Below are 27,103 nucleotides of genomic sequence, written 5' to 3'. Positions count from 1 at the left end.
TGTGAAGGCTTGTAATCCCACGGTATCGCCTACGTAAGTGATACGTGAAGTCTCTGGCATGGTCCTGAAGATAGTTGAGGAACTGGCTCCCGGAAAAGGCGGCGTTTCCTGGCTCTCCTAAGCGGGGTCCTGCGTTCCCGGGTTGACGAACATGAGGTGTCACAGTCTGTGAAACCACCGAAGCGTGACTCAGCTCATCGGTGGCAGCGGGGGTGTACCTGTTTAAGTCTGTGCGAAGCACCAGGTCAGTCTTAGGCTACGAGCCTGTGGCAATCAGCAGGACAGTGAGAGGAGGCTTCTTGATGTCAGGGGTGAGCAGACACACAGTTCCTTACTTCTCACAGTCAGTGCGCGCATAGGCTGGGGAAATACAGTGCGGGCCTGAGGTATCACGTCACTTACAGGAGAGTGAATCAACCTTCTCCTGCTTCGCACACTGTCTTCCTGCTAAGTTTCCCGTGCACCGTCCCTTTTATCCCAGACACACCCCCTACTGTCGAGTGTTAAGGTCTGTCCGGGTCAGAAAGCTTTCCCCCCTGGCAACAATGGAGACAGCCTTGACAGTTCCGGAACTGGCACAAGAGAGGTAGCACCGGCCCGGTCCATCTTCCTACACCATACAGGTACATCTTACCCAAGATGCGTAAATCTTTGGAGAAACCGCTTGGCTATATCATTGTAGTACCTACCGGCTCTATCCTCTGACAACTTTCAATTTTCTACCTCCCCTCTTTTAAAAATACACCATTATTTCTGTAGGACAACAGTGATGTTCATGCACACAATTCCACAGTCTTCAAATGCCTGAAATGTTCTCGAAATATGCGGGACTATTATGTTAAGGCCAACACTAGTAGCTCCTGAAAATAACCCGACCAATAATTATTGAATACAAAACATAATGGTGCATCCTTTTACTTTTGTTTTCTGTCCCCTTTTTTGTATTTTCTATAATGTTCTTTTTAGTGTGTAAAACCAGGCTGGATCATGATGTCCTTCTGTGAGCAGGTTGCGGGATGCAGGACAGACAGAAGGCAGAGCAAGAGTTACCAACTTTACTTTAACAGGGGGATACACCACGCAGGGAGGTAAACAGGTAAATGGTAGAATGCACAGTTCAAAGACAAAGGATATGCAATGTTGAAAAACAATGGATTCAGCATCGGCAGTTCGTTTAACTTATCCTGTCAGTTGTTTCTCAGCAGAGGCGTATCTAGGCTTTCTGGCACCCGGGGCAAGAATTCGGTTCGGCGGCCCCCCCCCCCCCCCGCCAAGTACATATGCGACTTGCACACTTAGCCATGTACCTGCGAGCTGCTCTTCCTAATGCTCTCAATGTTAAGTAAAAAACTGAGAGAAGCAGGAAGAGAAGCTCGTTGTCACAGGACCATACCTATGAAAATCGCATATTATTGACTACTGGAACCTGCAGAGCTGAATCCTGACATTGCAGCTTCTGAATTCTCACAACGAATGCACTGCACACTTTTAGGATTCTCCCTTGCCGATGTACAGTCATGTCAGCACAAGTATGTGATTTATATACTTCTGGCCACATTCCGACTAGATGTGCCCGGCCTCGCTCTGTTCATTTTCATTGAGTGAGGCCACACATGTCTAGTCAGCATGTGACCGCATGTATGTAAATTACCGGCACGAGAGAATCCTAACAACGTTCAGTGAGCACTGTGAGAATTCAGAAGTCTGCAGTCACATAGAATGACAGCAGACTCAGCACAAACCTGGACAACCCCTGTAATGTTCCTAACAAATAAAAACATGAGAATTAGTCAGTGTCACAAATAATATTTACATCCAGGTACCTTATAGATGACGTTGTCTCTGCAGTCAGTCACCTTTTCTTCTTCTTGTCCAGACCCCATGATGAGTTTTCTCATCCACATCTCATCTCTGTAGACTTCCATCTTCTCCGGTCTTCTGCAGCAAATCTCCACACGATGCCCTTAAAGATAGAAGTGTCATTATAATGCCCCTAAATAAAAATGTCTGCAATATACTGTCTCCTCACACTATTCCCCTCTAGCATCCCACCTGTTCACCATACTGTCTCCTCATATATTTACCCCCTCACTCTCTATACTGTCTGCTCACACATACCCCTGACTCCCCATACTGTGTCCACATACATTAACCCATTCGCTCCCCATACTGTCTGCACCAATCCCCCATACTGTTTCCTCATACATACTCTTTATTTTGTGTCCTCAATCCCCCACACACATTAAGTACCCCCATCCCCACTCCAAATCCCCCCACACATTAAATAACCCCCATCCCCACTCCAAATCCCCCCACACATTAACCCAATCCCCACTCATTAACCCCCATCAGCACTCCAAATCCCCCCACCCCCACTCCAAATACCCCCACACATTAACCCCCATCCCCATTCATTAACCCCCACACACATTGACCCCATCCCCACTCATTAACCCCATCCCCACATTAACCCCCATCCCCACTCATTAACGCCCCCACACATTAACCCCCATCCCCACTCATTAACGCCCCCACACATTAACCCCCATCCCCATTCATTAACCCCCACACACATTAACCCCCATCCCCACTCATTAACGCCCCCACACATTAACCCCCATCCCCATTCATTAACCCCCACACACATTAACCCCCATCCCCACATTAATCCCCATTCATTAACCCCCACACATTGACCCCCATCCCATTAACCCCCATCCCCACTCATTAACGCCCCCACACATTAACCCCCATCCCCATTCATTAACCCCCGCACACATTAACCCAATCCCCACTCATTAACCCCCATCACATTAAATAACCCCCATACATTAACCCCATGGCATCCCCACACACATTAACCCCCATCCCCACTCTAAATACCGCCATCCCCTCTACAAATCCCCCCCATCTCCACTCATTAAGTCCCCCTCATCTCCCATCTTCGGTGGTTCTTCAGCTCCACAGTGGAGCACACTTACCACCAACGTTTGCTTTGGGCACCGGGGAGTGACGTCAGCAGCGTGATCACATGACCTGATCACGATGCTGACGTCGCTCTGGCCCGGCGGTCAGAGCTTCATTTGTACTGGCGTCTGTATAGACGCCAGTACAATTGTTCCCTGGGAGCCGGCACGCGCTCCTTCTCTGCGCCGGCTGTCAGCTTGACAGCTGACAGAGAACCGCCGACTCCCAGGCCAGAGGGGCGGCAGAACGCAGCCGCCAGGGAGGACACTGCGGACCGCTGCATTAGGCGGCCCGACTGCGCCCCCCTGCTGGCTGCGCCCCCCCTGCTGGCTGCGCCCGGGGCAACTGCCCCGGCTGCCCCCCCCTAGATACGGCCCTGTTTCTCAGGCAGTGGGTGTTGCTGAACGGACATTGCCTCCAACAACGGCTGACGTGATGCTTGTCTGATGAGGTCCTGTGGGCAACGATGAGCCGCCTTCCGGTGGCAGCGGTCGGTCTCCGGTACCTTCCGCTGAGCCCCTAGTCCATAAAGTGATGCAGCCGAGATTGGGCAGGCCAAGCACTGTCCGGGTCCAATGTAGCCTGGCAAATGTATATTGGCAAGTCAATGCCCAAACGTCTGTCCTGCACCCAGTCTCTCTTAGGTGGCACGTGCCCTCTACTCACTGGCTCGCAGCGTATGTCACCTTGTTTTCTAGTCACCACCGGACACACTGCACATCTCTCTTGTCTCCGCTAGTGGCGGCGGAGGTACGCGGACGTGGGCCTGCACAGTAGCGGTACTCCAGGGACGAAACACTCTTCTCTCCCCGCCGCGCGTTGCCTGTTCCCACCAAGACTGACTGCTTTCGCCCGCACTATGGCTGCTGCAGTTTAGCCACACCCCCTACATTCGGGCGCAAAATGTTTCTCCAGTCCCTTATGCTTTTCCCTAGACAATAGAGGAGACAGCCTCGAGAGTTCCGAACCCGGCACAGAACAGGTACCCGCGGCCCGGTCTTCCTCCTTACGCTCACTCTCTTCTTTAGCTTGCCATTCCTGCAGCAAACATTGACACTCCTCCATCTCTTGGATGATTTGCAGCCAAATAAATTGATCTTTTTTGTAGCGGTTGGGTGGTATTCCAGCTGTTGTCCATTCTGTGCAGCGTAAGTCAGGTTGGGTAGTGGAGTCAGGTTAAGTGGGCAAGGACGGAGACACACCCAGGTTCAGGTTCAATGGAGTGGCCATCTCGGGAGCTTCAGGCTCCTGTTCCTCTTCTAGGTCGACAAGTGACGGGTCAGAGTGTTGTGAATTCTCTTTCAGGGCTCCCTCTGGTGGTTACTGGAGGTAGTGGAGCTGGCCAGATTGACAGAGGTCTGCCACCTGTTGATGATGATGACGATTGGAAATCTGGGGTCACTGATTGGAGTATTTAAGTCTGCAGACTTCCTTCAATCCCTGCTGGTGATTTCTTTCCTGTGCATTCTGAGGTCTGATGTCTCCTGCTCTGATCCTGCATTGTTCAGCTAAGTGGTGCATTTGCTAATCCTTTGCATCTGATCTGGTTTTGTCTATCTCTGCTTGTTGTGTGGGTTCAAGCTTGCTCCTGCTGGGGGCTGTGATGGACCACTGCTCCATATGTTACTGCTTGTGTCAGTTTGTTCAGTCCCCTGTTATATTGGTCTCTTTTGCTTTGCTTCCAGCTTATGCCGGAGCGCTGATATAGTGGGGGCGAAGTCGTGTGACTTCAGTGTTTTTTTGTACATCAGACGTGTTGGATTTTTCAGGGTTTTTTGCGTAATTGCAGTGTCTTTCCTTTCCTATCTAGTCAGTTTGGGCCCCATCATTTGCTCAGTCTATTTTTCTGCCTGCGTTTGTGTTTCATCTTGTCTCACCGACAATATATGTTTGGGGGCTCTCTATTCCTTTGGGGATCTGCTCCAGAGCAGTTTAGATTTCACCTTTCTTGCTTTAGGCTTAGTTAGCTCTCCGGCTGTGCCGAGGGGTCTAGGGCATCGTAGGTATGCTCCACGGCTACTGCTAGTTGTGTGGATAGGATCAGGGGTCTGCAATCTGCTTAGCTACCAAACTCTCTGGTTTTCTGGTGGCTTAGCCTGTTCCTGCCATCCTCCTCGGTGACCCATTCATAGCATTGGCGTATTCTTCTTCCTCATAGTCGAAAGCTGTAGAATGGAGTGTTTCAGGGACGATGCGCACTCTCTCTGGTTGATCTGGATCTCGCAACAAGCAAGGACGCAGCATGTTTTGATGGACTAATCGAGTGGGGGCGTCTTCTTCCCCTTCATGTTGAACCTCATAGACAGGACCATCACATCTGATGTTTCACCTGGTACGGAATCTTTCCCACCGATATTCCAATTTGCCTCGAGGATGTTTGTATCGGACCAACACTCGGTCCTTGAGAGCTGTCCCTCGCAGGGGAGTCATCTCATGGTGTTCAAGCTACCGAAACTTGGTCTGCACAAGTTGATGGAGAGTCTGCAAACGATACCGATGTTCAAGGACACAGGTGGACACCCCCGTCCGTGGGTAGTCCTCCTCTGGATCCAATTCCAGCGCAGTGGTTTCTCGCCCTTTCCGGCCGAACAGCAGGGTGTAGGGCGTGTATTCAGTTGTGCTGTGCACCTGGTTGTTGTACACCCAGACTAATTCAAACACATACTCAGGCCAGGGAACTTTCCTGTCTTTCTCTAACGTCCTCAGCATCTGAATCAGCGTCCGATTGAAACACTCGCAGGCTCCATTTCCTTGTGGATGATAGGGCGTCATCTTGGATTTCTCAGTCTGACACAGGCGATGTAGTTCGTCCATCACTCGTCCTTGAAAACAGGCGCCTTGGTCAGAGTGAATTCTCTTCGGACAACCGTACACTCGGATGAAGTCTCTGCAAATGGCCTTTGCTGCCGACTCAGCAAATTTGGTAAAATGATCAGTCATCACTAGACAGTGTTCATATCCCAGGTGAGCTGGACCCACGGTCAAGTAGTCGATCATTAACACCTCTAGGGGAGCAGAAGTCATGATGGTCTGTGTAGGGCTCTGTTCCGGAGGCTTAGCTAGTTCACAGTTCCTGCATTGCTGACAGGCTTCATTCACTTCATTCTTCAGCTGAGGGTGGCAGACCAGCTTCTGCAGCCACTTCAGCAGTCTTCTCTGGGCCAAAGTGGGCCCCCCTCTCATGAACTTCTGCGTCCAACTTGCTGAACAATCTTTCTGGGAGCACCACTTGCCAAGTGACTCCCAACTCCCGTGCTAACTGCACTTTTCGATACAGCAAGCCATCTTCCAGTTGGAGCCTCTCCCAGTACTGTAGGATCGGATCGCACTCGCCCATTCAAGTCTATGGGTGCGTGTACATCAGACTGCACTCACATGTCCTCCGATTGCAGTCCCATTTCCGCAGACTCAGACAATGGAGAAGATGGAGAAAGTAAATCCATATTCTCTTTATCCGTGCTGCGATTTTCTCATGCGAGAGAATTGGATCTCACTAAGGTGACACTCGGATGAAACTTGAAGTAGAGTTTAACCCCTTCATGACCCAGCCTATTTTGACCTTAATGACCTGGCCATTTTTTGCAATTCTGACCAGTGTCCCTTTATGAGGTAATAACTCAGGAACGCTTCAACGGATCCTAGCGATTCTGAGATTGTTTTTTCGTGACATATTGGGCTTCATGTTAGTGGTAAATTTATATCGATAATTTTTGCGTTTATTTGTGAAAAAATCAGAAATTTGGCGAAAATTTTGAAAATTTCGCAATTTTCAAATTTTGAATTTTTATTCTGTTAAACTAGAGAGTTTTGTGACACAAAATAGTTACTAAATAACATTTCCCACATGTCTACTTTACATCAGCACAATTTTGGAAGCAAAATATTTTTTTGTTAGGAAGTTATAAGGGTTAAAAGTTGACCAGTGATTTCTCATTTTTACAACACCATTTTTTTTAGGGACCACCTCACATTTGAAGTCACTTTGAGGGGTCTATATGGCAGAAAATACCCAAAAGTGACACCATTCCAAAAACTGCACCCCTCAAGCTACTCAAAACTACATTCAAGAAGATTATTAACCCTTTAGGTGTTTCACAGGAACTAAAGCAACATGGAAGGAAAAAAAGGACATTTTAATTTTTCCAACAAAAATTTTCTTTCAGCATCAATTTTTTCATTTTCACATGGGCAACAGGATGAACTGGATCCTAAAATTTGTTGGGCAATTTCCCCTGAGTACTCCGATACCTCATATGTGGTCATAAACCACTGTTTGGGCGCACGGCAGGGCTCAGAAGGGAAGGAGCGCCATTTGACTTTTTGAATGGAAAATATGCTGGAATATTTAGCGCTTGCCATGTCGCGTTTGGAGAGTCGCTGTGTGCCTAAACACTGGAGCTCCCCCACAAGTGACCCCATTTTGGAAACTAGACCCCCCCAAGGAACTTATCTTGATGCATAGTGATCACTTTGAACCCCCAGGTGCTTCTCAAATTGATCCGTAAAAAAAAAAAAAGTACTTTTTTTTCACAAAAATTATCTTTTAGCCTGTTTTTTCATTTTCACATGGGCATCAGGATAAAATGGATCCTAAAATTTGTTGGGCAATTTCTCCTGAGTGCACAGATACCTCATATGTGGTCATAAACCACTGTTTGGGTGCACGGCAGGGCCCGGAAGGGAAGGAGCGCCATTTGACTTTTTGAATGGAAAATTAGCTCCAATCGTTATCGGACACCATGTCGCGTTTGGAGAGCCCCTGTGTGCCTAAACATTGGAGCTCCCCCACAAGTGACACCATTTTGGAAACTAGACCCCTTAAGGAACTTATCTAGATGTGTAGTGAGCACTTTGAACCCCCAGGTGATTCACAAAAGTTTATAACATAGAGCAGTGAAAATAAAAAATCATTTTTTTTCCTCAAAAATGATTTTTTAGCACGCTATTTTTTATTTTCACAAGGGTAACAGGAGAAATTGGACCAAAAAAGTTGTTGTCCAGATTGTCCTGAGTACGCTGGTACCCCATATGTGGGGGGGGGCACTGTTTGGGTGCACGGCAGGGCGCAGAAGGGAATGAGCGCCATTTGACTTTTTGAAATGAAAATTAGCTCCAATCGTTAGCGGACACCATGTCTTGTTTGGAGAGCCCCTGTGTGTCTAAATTTTGGAGTTCCCCCTCAAATGACCCCATTTTGGAAACTAGACCCCCTAAGGAACTTATCTAGATGCATAGTGAGCACTTTGAACCCCCAGGTGATTCACAGAAGTTTATAATGCAGCGCAGTGAAAATAAAAAATCTTTTTTTTTTCCTAAAAAAAAATTTTTTTAGTTGGCAATTTTTTATTTTCACAAGGGTACTAGGATAAATTGGACCCCAAAAGTTGTTGTCCAGTTTGTCCTGAGTACGCTGGTACCCCATATGTGGGGGGAACCACTGTTTGGGCACATGTTGGGGCTCAGCAGGGAAGTAGTGACATTTTGAAATGCTGACTTTGATGGAATGGTCTGCGGGCGTCATGTTACATTTGCTGAGCCCCTGTGTGCCTAAACAGTAGAAACCCCCCACAAGTGACCCCATTTTGGAAACTAGACCCCCCAAGGAACTTATCTAGATGTGTGGTGAGCACCTTGAACCCCCAAGTGCTTCACAGAAGTTTATAATGCAGAGCCGTGAAAATAAAAAATCATTTTTTTTCCCTCAAAAAAAATGAATTTTAGCACGCAATTTTTTTTTTCACAAGGGTAACAGGAGAAATTGGACCCCAAAAGTTGTTGTCCAGTTTGTCCTGAGTACGCTGATACCCCATATGTGGGGGATGACCACTGTATGGGCACACGTCAGGGCTCAGAAGGGAAGTAGTGACGTTTTGGTATGCAGACTTTGATGGAATGGTCTGCGGGCATCATGTTACATTTGCAGAGCCCTTGATGTACCTAAACTGTGGAAACCCCCCACAAGTGACCCCATTTTGGAAACTAGACCCCCCAAGGAACTTATCTAGATGTGTGGTGAGCACCTTGAACCCCGAAGTGCTTCACAGAAGATTGTAACGCAGAGCCATGAAAATAAAAAATCTTTTTTTTTCCTCAAAAAATGAATTTTTAGCTCGCAATTTTTTATTTTCACAAGGGTAACAGGAGAAATTGGACCCCAAAAGTTGTTGTCCAGTTTGTCCTGAGTATGCTGATACCCCATATGTGGGGAGGGACCATTATTTGGGCACACGTCAGGGCTCGGAATGGAAGTAGTGACGTTTTGAAATGCAGACTTTGATGGAATAGTCTGCGGTCGTCATTACGTTTGCAGAGCCCCTGATGTGCCTAAACAGTGGAAACCCCCCACAAGTGAACCCATTTTGGAAACTAGACCTTCCAAGGAACGTATGTAAGATGTGTTGTGAGCACTTTGAACCCCCAAGTGCTTCACAGAAGTTTATAATGCAGAGACGTGAAAATGAAAAAATCATTTTTTTCCACAAAAATAATTTTTTAGCCCCCAATTTTTTATTTTCCCAAGGGTAACACGAGAAATTAGTCCCCAAAAGTTGTTGTGCAATTTTTCCTGAGTACGCTGATACCTCATATGTTGGGGTAAACCACTGTTTGGGCACACGTCAGGGCTTGGAAGGGAGGGAGCACCGTTTGACTTTTTGAACGCAAAATTGGCTGGAATCAATGGTTGCACCATGTCGCGTTTGGCGACCCCCTGATATGCCTAAACAGTGGAAACCCCTCAATTCTAACTAAAACCCTAACCCCAACACACCCCTAACCACAGCCCTAACCCTAACACATCCCTAACCACAAGCCTAACCCTAATTCCAACGCTAACCCTAATTCCAACCCTAACCCTAATTCTAACCCTAATTCCAACCCTAACCCTAATTCAACCCTAACCCTCTTTCCAACCCTAACCCTCTTTTCAACCCTAATGGAAAAATAAAAATATTTTCTTTATTTTATTAGTTGTGCCTACCTATGGGGGTGATAATCAGGGGGGTTATTTACTTTTTCTTTCATTTTGATCACTGTGAGAGTGATCAAAATGAAAGAATGGAATCTGCAGCCGGCAGATTCGGACGGGCGCACTGCGCATGCGCCCGCCATTTTCTAAGATGGCGGCGCCCATGAACCGGACCCGCCGGACACCGGGAGTGACAGGGGGACTTAGAAGGTGCCGGGGGAGGTGAGAGGGGGTGAGGGGGTTATCGGAATCTGGCGGGGAGCAGAGGGAATGGGAGGGGGGCAGATGATGACAGCGGCGGCAGATCGCCGCTGTCATTCAGTTGCGGGGGGGGGGCGATCGCCGGTGGGGGGGTGGAATCGGTGTCTCCAGCCATGTCCGATGCTACAGCAGAATCGGCCATGGCTGGATTGTAATATTTCATCATTTTTCATTGATGAAATATTACTATCGCTCTGATTGGCTGTTTCACTTTTAACAGCCAATCAGAGCGATCGTAGCCACGTGTGGGCGAAGCCACGCCCCCTGTGGCGAAGAACAAAGCCCCCTGTATCTGCGGGTCGGGTGACCTTTCAGTGACCTAGGTCACCCGACCCGCAGGGGGGCTTTAAAGTCATGACGCCACATAGGTGTCATGGGTCGTTCTGGCACGACTTTTCATGACGCCTACGTGGCGTCAAAGGTCGTGAAGGGGTTAAGCAAAGTGTCATTAACATAATGTATCCAAATATATGATCCTCTGACCCCGGCCTCAGTGCGGATTAGAAACAAATCTGCCAAATCTGAAATGGCTTCAGGGTATATTCTAATATAGTGGTCCTGCTGTTGTTTATTGTTGTGGCTACTGCAAATTCACAGCAAAATGCTGCAGAATGCTTCAATTTCACAAATTTACAATATGTGATGACATCCGAGTACGGTCCGTTTTTATTTCACAGACTTATAGACTTGCATTGCCAATGTTCATCCCACTTTTGGACAGAGCTTCACCATTTTTCACAGACCTGTGCCCCATAGTTCAGACATAAGCCCGTGACTCCTTAGGCTAAAACATGATGTGATTGTAACCTTACTGGTCCCCCACAGCTCCACTTCCAGACCAGATCTCCATCTTCTTCCTCCAACTGGAGATATATGTGAGCGCTATGGTCCACTGCCTGCAAAGATCACTTACCCACTCACCCAGGCAATGGAAGAGAAGCAGCTCGGGCTCATTGGTGTGTATGCCTTATGTTTTTCCACCATGACATGCGATCTTCAAAGAATCTAAATTCAGGAGCAGACCACCCTTTTTTGGCAATTACAGTCAGCTGTATAGAAATACATGCAGCTGCACACTCCGATCCCAACTGCCGGCGTAAGTCCCGGGTTATTGATACGCGAGTTTCTCGCATTCCACTCGCAAGTGTGACCCCGGCCTAACTGTCTGTGAAAATTGGATAGTATCCAAGTGATGTCTGAAATTTTTCACAGATCCATAGACTTTTTAAGCACCTAATGCAATTCTGCGTTGAAAATTCAGCATACCCTGAAAAGACATCATTGACATGTTCCAGATTTCAAAAACGCACCGCAGGACTGGTTAGGTTGCTCAAGATTCTATAAATTCTATCCACTTTGCTGAAACTGTTTGATGCTGCATTTTTTGCACAGTGAAAGTACGCAGCATCAAACACTGACCATAGGAACTTACAGCGGCATGTAAAAGTTTGGGCACCCCTGGTCAAAATTATTCTTATTGTGAACGGGTAAGGCCTGTTTCACACTTCCGTTTTTGTGTCCGCCAAACGGATCCGTTTCCGTTTTTTTGACGGAAACTGATGCAAACGGATCCGTTTTTAAAAAAACGGATCCGTTTTTTTGACGGATCCGCGGTAACCACTAATGGAAGTCTATGGGACAAAAAAACGGATCCTGCAAAAAAAATGGCGGATCCGTTTTTTTACGGAAACCAACGGATTTTGACGGATTTGAAAAAACGGAAGTGTGAAACAGGCCTAAGCAAATTGAAGATGAAATGATCTCTAAAAGGCCTAAAGTTAAAGAAGACACATTAACTTTGTATTTTAGGCAAAAAAAAAAATTTTTTTTTTACATTTTAAAAATTACAAGGAAAATGGGACCATACAAAAGTTTGGTCACCCTTGGAGATTTGTGTGCTCAGATAACTTTGACCAAGGTTTCAGACCTTAATTAGCCTCTTAGTGTTATGGCTTGTTCACTATGGTTAGGAAAGACCAGATGATACAAATTTCCCAGCTTTATAAAAACCTAGCCTCCTCTGGCCTTGTGCCAAAAACAGCAGCCATGGGTTCTTCTAAGCAGCTGCCTAGCACTCACAACATAAGCAAAGGCTGAAGATAGCAAAGCGTTTTCAAGTTGCCCTTTTCTCAGTTCCCGATCTGAACATCATTGAAAATCTGTGCCGAGACAACAAAATAGCAGAGGATGCAAGACGACGCAGGAATCTCACAGAACTGGAAGGATTTTCCAAGGAAGAATAGATGAAAATCCCTCAAACAAGAACTGAAAGACTCATGGTTGGTTCCAAAAAAGTGACTGTAGACTTGTGAAACGTCACAGTGTGCACTGTCAGGATTCCCTGGCATCTGGACAACCCGGTTTACCTTAACGTCACACTGTATGCCAGGATCTTTCAATGAAGACAATAAATAGCTTTCTAAGGGAGGGAGAAGGAAGAGAGTGGCAGAATTGACATGCCATGGGATGGAATAGGGGGTGTGGCAGGGCTAAGGGTCGTGTAATCGATGGGAGATATGTGTCTCATAAATGGCTTGTCTCTATAATGTAAGGCAGAAGTAAAGCATAACAGATATTGTTATTGTTTTTGTTTGAAGGACCTGTGGTGAGGTCACAGTCATGTGACCAGTCAGCTGCTGGGAACGTGGGTGTGGCTACAGCCTTATAATGTGGCCTGCTCCTGAACCAAGGAGTTGTGTGTGGGGAGGACTAAGCCTCCCATGTGTGCTGAGACTCCTGCTCTGAGTCTACAACTACGGACATTTTGTGTTATTTTGCCTGAGCTAAAAGGCTATTTGTTTGCTGTTACGTTGCCTTGTGCGTTTATGCTGTGAATAAACTGCAAGCACTGTGGAAGAACCTGTCTCACATTTGTCTCCCGCTGCACCTAAGCGAGCCACATCCCCACAATTGGTGGTACACGTGCGGGCAGCGGTCCCAGCAGAGACTTGAGACAGTTGCTGCATGTCCTGGGTGAAGTTTGCAGCGGGGCAACAAGCATTGCCTGGAATCATGGAGGACCTCATGAAACACCTGGTCCAGTCCCAGGCACTGCAGCAGGAAACCAACAAGCTGTTGTTACAGCAGATCCAGCAAAGCCAGCAGGAGCAGCGGCAGCAGTTCCAGCAAAGCCAGCAGGAACAACGGCAGCAGATGCAGCTTCTGGCAACCGCCATCCAGGAGGGCAGGACGAGCGCCCCAACCCCAGGTCGGGCTGATGCCACCGACGTCGAGAAGGCGGTAAGACGCGCATTACAAAAAATGACCCCTGAGGATGATGTGGAGGCCTTCCTGACGGTGTTTGAGAGGGTGGCTGAGAGGGAAAAACTTCAGCCAGAGCGGTGGGCGGAGGTACTGGCCCCTTACCTAACGGGGGAGCCCCAGAAGGCGTACTTTGACCTGACGGTACAAGATGCCAGAGAGTATCCCAAATTAAAAGCGGAAATTCTCGCCCGCTTGGGGGTAACAATGACTACCAGGGCACAGAGAGTGCATCGTTGGGCCTATCACCGGGACAAACCCCCGCGCTCCCAAATGTTTGACCTGTTGCACCTGGTCCAGAAATGGCTGCAGCCAGAGTCGGCTTCCCCTGCACAGATGGTAGAGCGAGTTGTGATGGATCGGTTTGTGCATTCTCTGCCGAGACCTCTACAGACTTGGGTTGCCCAGGGTGATCCCCAAAATGCTGATGAACTGGTTGGGCTGGTCGAGAGATACCAGGGGATGGAAGGTTCCTTGGGGAAGCAGCCCATTCCATATTGGGGGTCCCAGCAGGGGGCGGAGTCACAAAAAGGGGTGGTGCGTCCAAGGTCAAAAGGGGCGGGGGAGGCGGTGCCCAAGGTCCCCTCGGGTGTTATTTGCTGGAAGTGTCATGGGCCAGGACATATAGCGGCCCGTTGTCCCCAGACCACCGAGCAGATGGACTGCAGCATGGGACGCCGTAGTTCATACTACGCATATCCAGCTTGCAGTGTGAACTCGCTACCTAACAAGGGGCCACAAGCGTGTCCCGTGAAGGTGAACGGTCGAGCAGTAATGGCGCTTCTGGACTCCGGGAGCTTGGTGACCCTTGTGAGGGCCAGTTTTCCTCTAAACATACTCCCGGGTAAAAAGATTGGTGTTCGGTGCATACATGGCGATGCAAAGGACTACCCTATGGCTAGGGTGAAGATTGAAACGGCGCATGGCACCGAGTCGCATGAAGTTGGCGTTGTTCGAGACTTGTTGCATCCCATAATTATTGGCCGGGATTTCTGTCTGTTTTGGGATCTGTGGGGGATGGGTTCTGAGTGTGCTAGCAAGAGCAGGGAACCAATCCACCCCACTGAGGTATCGCCACCACCAGAGGCAGACGAGTTCCCTTTATGTGTCCTTGTTGGGGATGAAGAGGAAGGGTCCCCTGTACCTGACATCCCGGAGTTAGGGGTGGCCGGGGAGAATTTTGGGACTGCCCAACATAGGGACCCCACACTAAGGGAAGCCTTTAACAATGTCACCGTCATTAATGGGGTTGCACAAGAGCCGGGAGCAGACACAAGGTTTCCCCATTTTATGTTGAGTGGGGAATTGTTGTACCGGGTCACGAAAATAAGGGAGGAGGTGGCAGAGCAGTTAATAGTACCAGGCCCCTATAGACGAAAAGTGTTGGACATGGCCCATTCACACATCTTGGGGGGACACCTGGGGGTGGAAAAAACCCAGGAACGGATTGTACAGAGGTTCTATTGGCCTGGGTGTCACCGGGAAATAGTAAACTATTGCAGGTCCTGCCCGACATGTCAGTTAACTGCCCCCACATCTCATTTTCGGAACCCTCTTGTGCCACTGCCCATTATTGAGGTGCCATTTGAGAGAATTGCCATGGACTTGGTCGGTCCCTTAGTTAAATCAGCTCGGGGCCATCAGTATATATTAGTCATCCTGGACTATGCCACACGCTATCCTGAGGCCATTCCCCTGAGAAACTCCTCTGCGAAGAGTATAGCCCGTGAGCTGGTCCATGCGTTTTCCCGGACGGGTTTGCCGAAGGAGATCCTGACCGACCAGGGGACACCTTTTATGAGCAAGGTGATGAGAGAATTGTGCAGAGTCTTGCAAATTTCCCAGCTGAGGACTTCAGTGTACCATCCACAGTCAGATGGCCTTGTTGAGAGGTTTAACAAGACCCTTTTAAGCATGCTGAGAAAAGTCATAGAGGAAGATGGTAGAGACTGGGATTGTCTCTTACCGTATTTACTGTTTTCTATCCGTGAAGTTCCCCAGGCCTCCACGGGGTTCTCCCCCTTCGAGCTTCTGTACGGCCGGCATCCGCGAGGTCTCCTAGATATAGCCAAGGAAACCTGGGAAGCCGAAGTCACGCCCCACAGAAGCGTCATTGAGCATGTGGCACTGATGCAGCAGAGGGTTGCAAAGGTGATGCCCATTGTTAAAGAACATCTCCGCCAGGCACAAGAGGCTCAGGCCAGGGTCTACAACCGGTCAGCCAGAGTGAGGCAGTTCAATCCGGGAGACCGAGTTCTCGTGCTAATCCCGACAGTGGAAAGTAAGTTCTTGGCCAAGTGGCAAGGGCCATATGAGGTGGTGGAGAAACTGGGAGACGTAAACTACAAGATCCACCAACCCGGAAGACGGAAGCCATACCAGGTTTACCATGTTAACCTTATCAAGCCGTGGCAAGATAGAGAGCCAGCGGTAACTCCGTGCTTGCTGGGCAACCTAGAAGGGGAGGTTGGAGCCGTTACCATAGCGGAGACTCTATCGAAGGCCCAGAAGCAGCAGTGCCGGGAGTTACTCCAGAAAAACCGGGACCTGTTCTCAGAGTTGCCGGGGTGCACGAAGGTGGTGGAGCACGAAATTCTGACCGAGCCACATGTGCGGGTGAACGTGAAACCATATCGTATTCCTGAGGCCCGGCGAGAGGTAATCTCCAAGGAGGTGCAGCGTATGTTGAAGCTCGGGGTCATTGAGGAATCCAAGAGCGGCTGGTCGAGCCCGATTGTCCTGGTCCCAAAACCTGATGGTGAATGGAGGTTCTGCAACGATTACCGGAAGCTGAATGAGGTCTCCAAGTTCGACGCTTATCCCATGCCACGCGTTGATGAGCTCATCGAGAGACTTGGACCTGCCAGGTACATAACCACTTTGGATCTGACCAAGGGATATTGGCAGATCCCCATGGCACAGGAAGCCAAGGAGAAGACGGCATTCTCCACACCAGACGGGTGCTTCCAGTATGTCCGGATGCCGTTTGGCCTACAGGGAGCTCCAGCAACCTTCCAGAGGGCGATGGATAGAATCCTTGCACCTCATAAGCTATACGCTGCTGCATACCTGGATGATATCGTCATCTTTACCCCGGACTGGGAGACTCACCTGAAAAAGGTCCAAGCAGTGTTTGACGCTCTAAGAGAGGCAGGGTTTACAATAAACCCGAAGAAGTGTGCCTTGGGGAGAGAAGAAGCCAAGTACCTCGGATATGTAGTGGGGCGTGGCGAGATCAAACCCCAAATCAATAAAGTGGAGGCAATTCAAACATGGCCGAGACCTCTGTCAAAGAAGCAAGTTAAAGCCTTCCTGGGGATTGTGGGATATTACAGGAGGTTTATCCCAAACTTCGCCACAATGGCTGCACCTCTAACTGATCTGCTTAAAGGGACAAAGTCAGTGATGGTCAGCTGGTCCGAAGAAGCAGAGTCAGCCTTCCAAGAAATGAAGGGAGCGCTTTGTAAGCAACCCGTTTTGGTGGCCCCAGACTTTAAACGTGAATTTGTCCTCCAGACAGATGCCTCAGATGTCGGGGTAGGAGCTGTCCTTTCCCAAGAGATACGTGGGGAAGAGCATCCTGTTCTCTACTTGAGTAGGAAGTTGACTTCTTGTGAGAGAAATTACTCAGTTGTAGAGAAGGAGTGTTTGGCCATAAAATGGGCAGTGGACACATTACGGTACTACCTGGTGGGACGGAAGTTTAGGTTAATATCCGACCATGCCCCACTCAGGTGGATGAGGGAAACCAAGGGCAAGAATGCTAGGGTCACCCGCTGGTTCTTAGCCCTACAAGACTTCAGCTTCCATGTAGAGCATAGGGCCGGGAAGCTACATGGGAATGCCGATGCCCTCTCCAGAATCCCTTGCCTGGTAGGTGAAAGTGCCAAGCCCCACGGCTTTAGGCAGAGGGGGGAGGTATGTGGCAGGGCTAAGGGTCGTGTAATCGATGGGAGATATGTGTCTCATAAATGGCTTGTCTCTATAATGTAAGGCAGAAGTAAAGCATAACAGATATTGTTATTGTTTTTGTTTGAAGGACCTGTGGTGAGGTCACAGTCAGGTGACCAGTCAGCTGCTGGGAACGTGGGTGTGGCTACAGCCTTATAATGTGGCCTGCTCCTGAACCAAGGAGTTGTGTGTGGGGAGGACTAAGCCTCCCATGTGTGCTGAGACTCCTGCTCTGAGTCTACAACTACGGACATTGTGTTATTTTGCCTGAGCTAAAAGGCTATTTGTTTGCTGTTACGTTGCCTTGTGCGTTTATGCTGTGAATAAACTGCAAGCACTGTGGAAGAACCTGTCTCACATTTGTCTCCCGCTGCACCTAAGCGAGCCACATCCCCACAGGGGGCAGTATAATTAGTGGAAGTGTAGTGCTCTAATTTACTTAAAGGGGTTCTTCGGTCTAAAACTACACTGCACATGGTGAGGATTCTCTGGTGTCAGCAGCGAGCGGTCATGTGAACACAAGTTTGTGATTGCATACTTCCGGCCGTGCAAGTGAATTGAGCGAGGCTGGACACAATCTAGTCGGCACATGACCCCATGTATGCAAATTACGTACCTGCGGTCACGACCCCTCTTATTCCGGCATCAGAGAATCCTCACAGTGTGTAATGTGACGATTCTCAAGTCTGCAGTCATATAGAGTGACTGTAGACTTGTAGTTTTAGTTCAGACAATCCCTTTAAGGCCCGCAAACTCTTACCTGGCCCAATTGATGGAGAGATTTCTCTGTCTTGCTAACAGTGGCCATCAAAAGGAAATTCAAGACAAAAGACTGAGGAAGAAAGAAAGGCTTATCAAAAAAAAAAAAAAAAAAATTATGAAAACAAACCATTTATTTTAAATGATGTAATAGCTACAAATATCTTAACTTGTGATAAAAGGGTTATTTTATGGAAGTGTCCCGATTCGTGGTAATGACACCATGTACATGAAAGCAGCAGTCATGTATATTTAGATTTATTATTAACATTAGCATCACAGGAGATGTAGGCAGAGCTTCAGAGTTTTGGCTCAGATGTAATAAATTCCCATCCGTCTCTTTTTGAGCTCTTGGATAAAGCAGCCAAGACGCCAAATGCCACACAGGCCGAGGTCCCAGTCGCATAACTGTGAGCTGTGGATAGTAGAGCAGAAGCGGACATTTCTTCATTTCTTGTAATCACACGGGCATTTTAAGACAAATGGACGGGATAGAAAGCAAACAGAATATACAGTATTTGTAATAATCATTACTCATTATAACAGGAGCGGACACAGAAGAGGCCCCGGTGCTAGGACAATATATGGGCCCTTTGTAGTCCAGTATCTCATCACAAAGCACAATTCCACCTGCTTTGGGGTCATAGTGGCCCCCTTACCCCATGGATTCTTGTGCAACTGCACAGTTTGCACCAATGATACGCATTTTAATGAAAGGAACTTTTGGTGACAAGTTTCAACCCAATCTGATACATTCAATGGTAAAATAATGTCATCTACAGCTATCACTAGAGTAGGGAGTAGAGCAGGAACCCTTCTTCTGATGCGCTATACAAGAAAAACTATTTACATAACCCAACGAGACCACTATAGCCACATCGAAACAAAACCACCAACATAGGGAGCCGGGATGCAATGAGATGACCAGCAAGGAACTGATAAATTGTCAGAAGAGGAGACTAACTACACCAAATCTGCAACACGTGACCTTACCCAAATAATGCATTTTAAATAACCCCTTATGGTACAGTGGGAAAAATAAGTATTTGATACACTGCCAGTGTTGCAAGTTTTCCCACCTACAAAGAATGGAGGTCTGTACATTTTATCATAGGTACACTAATAGAAAATAAAGAAATCACATTGTATGATTTTTACATTAATTTGCTTTTTATTGCATGAAATAAGAATTTCAAACAATAGAAAAACAACTTAATATTTGGTAGAGAAAACTTTTGTTAGCAATTACAGAGGTCAGACGTTTCCTGTAGTTCTTGACCAAGATTGCACACACTGCAGCAGGGATTTTGGCCCACTCCTCCATACAGATCTTTCAGGTTTTAGGGCTGTCGCTGGGCAACATTGAGTTTCAGCTCCCTCCAAAGATTTTCTATTGCGTTCAGGTCTGGAGACTGGCTAGGCCTGGAAATGCTTCTTACAGAGCCACTCCTTAGTTGCCCCTGGCTGAGTGTTTCAGGTCATTGCCATGCTGGAAGACCCAGTCATGACCATCTGCAATGCTCTTACTGAGGGAAGGAGGTTGTTGGCAAAAATCTCAGAATACATGACCCTAGCAATCCTCCCTTCAATACGGTGCAGTCGTTCTGTCCCCTTTGCAGAAAAGCACCCCCAAATTTTTCCCCCTCCATGCTTCATGGTTGGGATGTTGTTCTTGGGGGGTTGGAGGAAGACGAAAAATGAGTACAAACAAGGCGAGTGGATTTGATACCAAAAAGTTCTATTTTGGTCTTATCTGTCCACATGACCTTCTCCCATTCCTCCCCTGGATCATCCAGCTGGTCATTGGTGATCTTCACATGGGCCTGGAAAAGTGCTGGGGTGAGCAGGGGGACCTTGCCTGCCCTGCAGGATTATATTCCAAGATGGCGTAGTGTTTTACTAATGGTAATGTTTGAGACTGTGGTCACAGCTCTTCTGGTCATTGACCAGGTCCTCTCCTGTAGTTTTTGGGCATATTCATGATCTTTCTCAGAATCATCCTTACCTCATGAGGAGAGATCTTGCATGGAGCCCCAGACTGAGGAGGATTAACAGTCATCTTGTGTTTCTTCCATTTTCTAATAATTGTGCCAACAGTTGCTGCCTTCTCACCAAGTTGCTTGTCTATTGTCCTGTAACCCATCCCAGCCTTGTGCAGGTCTACAACTTTGTCTCTTGTGTCATAAGACAGATCTTTGGTCTTGGCCATGGTGGAAAGGTTAGAGGGTGATTGATTGTGTAGACAGGTGCAATTAATATAGTTAATGAGTGCAGCGTAGGAGGGCTTCTTAAAGAAAATCTAACAGGTCTGTCAGAGCCAGAATCCTTGCTGGTTGGTAGATGATCAAATACTTATTTCATGTAATAAAATGCAATTTAATTGTATGATTTTTAATTTTTTTTTTGTTTTTATTTTTAGATTCTGACTCTCACAGTTCAATTGTACCTATGGCTAAAAATTACAGACCTTTTCATTCTTTGGAGGTTGGAAAACTTGCAAAATTGTCCGTGTACCAAGTACTTATTTTCCCCACCTGAAAAAGATGCAGTGTGCATATAACCCTTAAAAAGGTTTTCAATTAGAACTTAGAAAACTTTGGTGTAACATTACAATAATCTTAGATTTCTCACTTTAAATTGGTGCTGGCGTTCTTCATACATCTAATGTCGTCAATGTTTTACAAGCAAACTTACTCTTGATTCCGAGAAAGGCACCAGAGGCACAACCTCCTACAAAGTAATTGATCAAGTCATCTGGTTTCTCCCGAATCTGAGCTGTGACACAGGTGGTGATCCCAAAGATTGCACCAAGGGAAGCTAATGGGAAAAAGAAAAAAAAAAAAAATACATTGCAATTAAAATGTGCTGCACTCACAGCCTCAAAGTAATCATACACTAGCCCTGCGATCAGCTGCTATCAATGGAAAAACTGAGCATACGTTACCCCCTTCTGCAGCTGCCCCAGGGCATAGCATTATTACAAGAGTTCCCTAAAAAGAATGGCCCAGCACGAGCTACATAGAGGCCCCGGCGCGCGCTACACAGAGGGCCAAGGACCATCAGATCAAGAGCTATTCAGGGAGTCAAGGGATCTGTTGCAAAACTGAGACTGGACACTTTGGATCAGTCTTCTGGGAGATGTAGTGCTCATGACTGTAAACATTAAGGCTACTCTGAAGTGAACATGCATGTTTATGGAGGAGATACTAGATATACCACTAGATTTACTAACACATATTACCAACATGACGTCATCTCCTGACCAGGAATATTGTTCTGTGGCCTATATAAAACCCTTTATTTTAAGAGTCGATACAACATCTTATATATATTTTTAATTCTAAAAGGGGTACTCCTGGCGGCAGGGACAAGCACTCATCAGCCAGACATCTGGTTTACTTACATTACAGAGATTTCAATAGGGGCACTTTTATTCCAAACAGTGATGGTGTAGCGCTAGTATATGTCTATACTATCTGGTAGATTGGGGGGGGGTAAGGGGTCTGACTCCAAAAGGACCCCAACTGATCCTGAGAGATTGGTAAACAGAGAGAGGTCTGCTCTTACTTTGCGAAAGTTTCCTGTTGCTCACAAATGCCATAGTGCAGAACAAAACTAAAGCCACATCCCCAAAAAATGGCACTGATGCAAATATGACAAGATGTACGGGGTGACAAAACAGATGTAAGCTAAGACTAAAGCTGCATTTACACTGAAAGGTTATCTTAAGAACCCTCGTTTCACAATAATCGTGTGTAAGCAGGCTGCCCATCGCCCGATGAAAGAACAATACGCTCGTCCATTGGGTTAAATGATTTTTTGCACAGTGCAAAATATCAAATATCATCATTCTCGGCAGCACATAGTCCTGTGTAAACAGGACTTGTGCTGCCGAAAACAATGGCCGCGCATGCGCATTAGGCTATCTAGTATGGCGGCTCAGTGTGCATCGTTTTGTCTGCATAGACAGCCTATTAAACGACCATTAATTGGTAAAGGTTTACTAACTAGTGGTCATTTAGTCAGGGCTGTGGAGTCGAAGTCGTAGAGTCCGTATAAAATGGACCGACTCCTAAAATATATAATAAATTGGGTACAGTAGTTCACTGCAGAATGTGCTGAATATTTTGTCATAGGAATTTGGGAAAGTTATGAAATGTCCTATATATGGCTGTTCTATTCCTGATCTAAGGCTACATTCACACACAGCGTTTTTTGAGGATACATTTTTCAGCTGCAAAAGCAGATTAGCTTTTTAAAAAAAGCGCATCACCTGAAAGGTGTTTGAGCTCATAGATAATGTTTTCAATAGCAAAAGCAGATTACAAATCTGCTCTATCCATCCATTTATCCATATCTGTCTATCCATATCTTATCTGCACCAAAAAGAATGAAAGTTGGGTAGCACACAGACTAACACTCCTTTTTTTTTTTTTTCTTTTAGCACCAGTCAGGTACACCTCATAGCTGCCCAAAAGGACGCCCAGGACAGGCATTGCTCGTCTTGAGTAACACATCAACATCAATCGATAGTTGGAATAAATAGACTGCATTCACCACCACATCTTCTTAAAGGTGCAGGCTTTATTTTCAAGTGTAGGGGTGTGCAGTATGAGGTTCTGCAGCAGCTGAGGTGTGTAGTAGGAGATTCTGCCCCCCCCCCCTAGGTTTGATCCTGGCTTCGCCCATGCTGTGAATGTAACCTGAGGATCTAGGCTTTGTCTTAGCAAAGATAAGTCAAAGTGAATATAATATATATATATATATATATATATATATATATATATATATATATATATATATATATATACACACATACATACATACATACACACTAGCTGAAGAGTCCGGCTTTGCCTGGGCATAGTAACCAACTGTGGTTAGTTATAACAAATTATGATGATTATATTGCACATAAAAACCGTGCATCTAATCCTACCCTGTGTGATACTGACTGCTGAGCCTTGTATCTAATACCATTCTGTGTGATACTGTGTGCTTAGCTGCATATCTAATCCTATCCTGCGTGATACTGACTGCTGAGCCGTGTGTCTAATCCTATGTGAAGCAACAACAAAAAAAAGCGGTCTATAGGAGCGCTACAGGAGAGGCAGAAACCAGAAGGGTAAAAAAACCCCTCAGCTTTAATTCTTCCTCCAATACCCACAACGCGTTTCTACGGTCACAGCCGTCTTCCTCACAAAAATGCTGAAGAAAAACCAAAAAAACTGAACTGGAGTAGACTTGAATGACCTGCATGATGTAAAAGCATGTTCACACTGGCCATAAAAGCAAGCAAAACCAAAGGAAAAAAACAATGTGTATATACCCTAATGAAAATAAATAAGTAAAAAAGCAAGTGCATTATATTTAATGCACTTATTTTTTTTATTTATATTTAATGCACTTATATTTAATGCACTTATTACATGGGGTACTCCAGTTCATTTTTTTTGGTTTTTCTTCAGCATTTTTGTATTCAGTACAAATAGGGTGTGGCCTCCTTTCTACTGAGCTGTGTAGTTCACTTATAGTCCCTCTGAAGCTGGGTGTCCGTTTGGGACCCAGATACTCTGACACTATTCACACTAGGTAGGTTTTAACCGTTAGTGTAATTACTGTCTCAAATGGGTACACCTTGCCGTGGTGGGACAGCTTTATACTTTTTTGATCAAAAAAGTAATTTACCAAGTACCCTATGTTATTTAATGCACTTGCTTTTTTACTTATTTATTTGCATTAGGGTATATACACACATTGTTTTTTCCTTTGTTTTTGCCTGCTTTTATGGCCAGTGTAAACATGCTTTTACATCATATATGTCATTCAAGTCTACTCCAGTTCAGTTTTTTTGGTTTTTCTTCAGCCTCAGAAATCGCAGGTTAACAGCAGCTCAGACTAGAGACCAGGACAATGCCACACAGAGTTCTAGCAGCAGACACATCTCTACAACAACTGTTCAGAGGAGACTTTGTGCAGCAGGCCTTCATGGTAAAATAGCTGCTAGGAAACCACTGCTAAGGACAGGCAACAAGCAGAAGAGACTTGTTTGGGCTAAAGAACACAAGGAATGGACATTAGACCAGTGGAAATCTGTGCTTTGGTCTGATGAGTCCACATTTGAGATCTTTGGTTCCAACCACCGCGTCTTTGTGCGACGCAGAAAAGGTGAATGGATGGACTCTACATGCCTGGTTCCCACCGTGAAGCATGGAGGAGGAGGTGTGATGGTGCGGGGGTGCTTTGCTGGTGACACTGTTGGGGATTTATTCAAAATTGAAGGCATACTGAACCAGCATGGCTACCACAGCATCTAGCATGCTATTCCATCCGGTTTGCGTTTAGTTGGACCATCATTTATTTTTCAACAGGACAATGACCCCAAACACACCTCCAGGCTGTGTAAGGGCTATTTGACCAAGAAGGAGAGTGATGGGGTGCTACGCCACATGACCTGGCCTCCACAGTCACCAGACCTGAACCCAATCGAGATGGTTTGGGGTGAGCTGGACCGCAGAGTGAAGGCAAAAGGGCCAACAAGTGCTAAGCATCTCTGGGATCTCCTTCAAGACTGTTGGAAGACCATTTCCAGTGACTACCTCTTGAAGCTCATCAAGAGAATGCCAAGAGTGTGCAAAGCAGTAATCAAAGCAAAAGGTGGCTACTTTGAAGAACCTAGAATATAAGACATATTTTCAGTTGTTTCACACTTTTTTGTTAATTATATAATTTCACATGTGTTAATTCATAGTTTTGATACCTTCAGAGTGAATCTACAATTTTCATAGTCATGAAAATAAAGAAAAACTCTTTGAATGAGAAGGTGTGTCCAAACTTTTGGTCTGTACTGTGTGTGTGTAATCGATATTATACAGTGTATTACATATTTACAATTTATTACAGTTTTTGGGGTTCTAAAGTTGTATTCCAATAAATATATATTATGTTCTGTCTAAATATCTTGATTATTGCATCATAGAAATGATTAAATGTCTGATGTTCACATTGTACTACAATAAATCTTTCACTTAAATATAAGCAATATATGTCGGAGTCGCAGGTTTGGCTTACCGACACCACAGCCCTGCATTTAGTGCCTCTAGTCGGTCCATTTATATGGTCCCTTACAAGTTTCCTTTTTACCAATTATTTCAAGCGCTGTAAACAAATGATCAGAAGACTTGGTCCTTTACCCATGGTTAATGTTGCTCCTCCGGTTCGCAGAACACCCTCCAGTGCAGTCTTGGGCTTAAATGCGATAATGTGATAAGCAGAGCCAACTAGGCCTAATAACGAGAAGACGAGAAAGGGAATCAGAAGAGGAAACTACAGACCCAGAGATGACATTAGGTCTGAATAGACACTGACGGCAACAGAAGCTACAGGGGCGGCTCAGACCAACGTGGACCTGTGTGATCCCAGCCATCAACCCGTCCCCCACCCACCCTGACTGCTGGGATCTCCTGGAGAAGTATTGGGCGAGCTTGTGTAACTGTACTGTCTCCAATATGGCGTGTAGTGGACCCTCAGGCCGGTTCAGAGGGGCTACAATATCCCTCTACATGTGCACACAGCCAAAGGCCAGTTACACACTAGTGCAAGACGTGCACATTAGGCAGCGGTAACCTAATGTATATGGGGAGACCTGATACTGTGTGTGAGAGCAGTCAGCTTACTGTATATCCCTCAACTTAAAGGGGCTGTCCACTAATGCACAGCCTCAGCGCAATCACTTCAGGGCCCCACATACAATTAGACCTATGTATCCTCACACCCTGCAGAGGGGGCCATCCAAGCAAAGTCGGCCCTGAGGACACATGACATTGTTGTATCAGGCGACCGCTGCAGCCAGTCAGCGACCCCTGTTCGTCTGCAGCCTCTAGCATTACGTCAGAGCGGACGGAACAGTAATGAGCAGCAGTCAATGTCATGCGACCCCCTGGGAACAGCAGCAGAACGGCGCCCCCCTGGGAGGGGAGCATAGATTATAAGTGCGGCCCCAATGACTGAGCTGGGGATGTCCGTAGTGGGGAGACCCCCAGAGGAATGAGAGGTCCCAGCTCCCCCATTGACCAGCACAGTTATGTCCATAAGACATGGAAGGTCACAATGGGGAAAATATATAAAAGGGAGAAGTAATGTGTACACTCCCACAGCCGAGGAAAGCCAGTATTAGGGAAGAGCAACCCTTAGAGGGGCGATCCATGGGGGAGCCGGGGTCACACCCCGACCTCACACCAGAATAGACATTTCCTGCCCGGACAATCCCGCTAATCCGGGACTATTATCAATGTGCAAGTCTGTAATATTGGAGGAAATCTCCTTTATTGACCGGGAGTCTGGCAGCAATCTAGTGACAGCGAGAAAAGTGACCGACCCGGAGCCCACCGTGCACTGACCACCTACCCAGCGCCACCGACAGCCTGGTGACCAGCCAGGTCTTCTGCACACAGTCCGTGCCGTCCGGGATGTCCCAGTACCCCATGTTCTTCCACAAGGACACTCCGCTACTGAGGCCGAGGGAGATGAAGGACCTGCGGTGATGTCATCACCATGTGATCAGTCACGTGTGTGGGAGGCGTCTTCAATACGTCTACACTATAGTGATGGGAAGTTCGGCTCTTTTTGGCGATTCGGCTCCGCTCACCATAAAGAGCCGGCTCTTTTGGCTCTTTTAACGGCTCTTTTTTTTAATATTAATCCGTTTTCCACAGTCCTCGTTCCGGTCTCTCCTGTACAGTGAGGCCTCATTATACCCCTGTATAAGGATCTAGTGACACAGTGTAGACTGTTATTCAGCATTGCTGTCTCCTCAGATTGTCAGCTCTTGTGATCAGGCCCCGGCTCCTCGCTCCGGTCTCTCCTGTACAGTGAGGCCTCATTATACCCCTGTATAAGGATCTAGTGACACAGTGTAGACTGTTATTCAGCATTGCT

The 27,103-nt window shown here is 46.7% G+C and overlaps 1 protein-coding gene across 1 annotated transcript; it reads right to left on the bottom strand.

Moving 5' to 3' along the window:
- Positions 1 to 18,282: 18,282 nt before the first annotated feature.
- On the bottom strand, positions 18,283 to 26,746 carry NDUFA11 (NADH:ubiquinone oxidoreductase subunit A11). Its single transcript, XM_073571432.1, has 4 exons — positions 26,573 to 26,746; positions 25,360 to 25,452; positions 20,861 to 20,983; positions 18,283 to 18,581 (listed from the first exon to the last, which is right to left on the bottom strand). Exons 1-4 carry the CDS (start codon positions 26,649 to 26,651, stop codon positions 18,466 to 18,468), a joined length of 411 nt encoding a protein of 136 aa, XP_073427533.1. The 5' UTR covers positions 26,652 to 26,746; the 3' UTR covers positions 18,283 to 18,465.
- Positions 26,747 to 27,103: the final 357 nt, after the last annotated feature.

The sequence above is a fragment of the Dendrobates tinctorius genome, unplaced genomic scaffold (assembly GCF_039654945.1).
Source record: "Dendrobates tinctorius isolate UK_male_01 unplaced genomic scaffold, ASM3965494v1 ptg000029l, whole genome shotgun sequence".
Taxonomy (NCBI): domain Eukaryota; kingdom Metazoa; phylum Chordata; class Amphibia; order Anura; family Dendrobatidae; genus Dendrobates; species Dendrobates tinctorius.
Note: the sequence above shows the minus strand (reverse complement) of the source record. Positions and strands in the feature narration are given on the sequence as shown.

What these genes read in the sequence shown, in the direction of transcription:
- NDUFA11 (XM_073571432.1), bottom strand. Translation starts at nt 26,651, where the DNA reads ATGGGGTACTGGGACATCCCGGACGGCACGGACTGTGTGCAGAAGACC. An exon ending in AGGAGCAACATTAACCATGG is followed by an intron (nt 20,984 to 25,359) that starts GTAAAGGACCAA and finishes TTTTCCCATTAG; the next exon opens with CTTCCCTTGGTGCAATCTTT. An exon ending in TGCCTTTCTCGGAATCAAGA is followed by an intron (nt 18,582 to 20,860) that starts GTAAGTTTGCTT and finishes TACTATCCACAG; the next exon opens with CTCACAGTTATGCGACTGGG.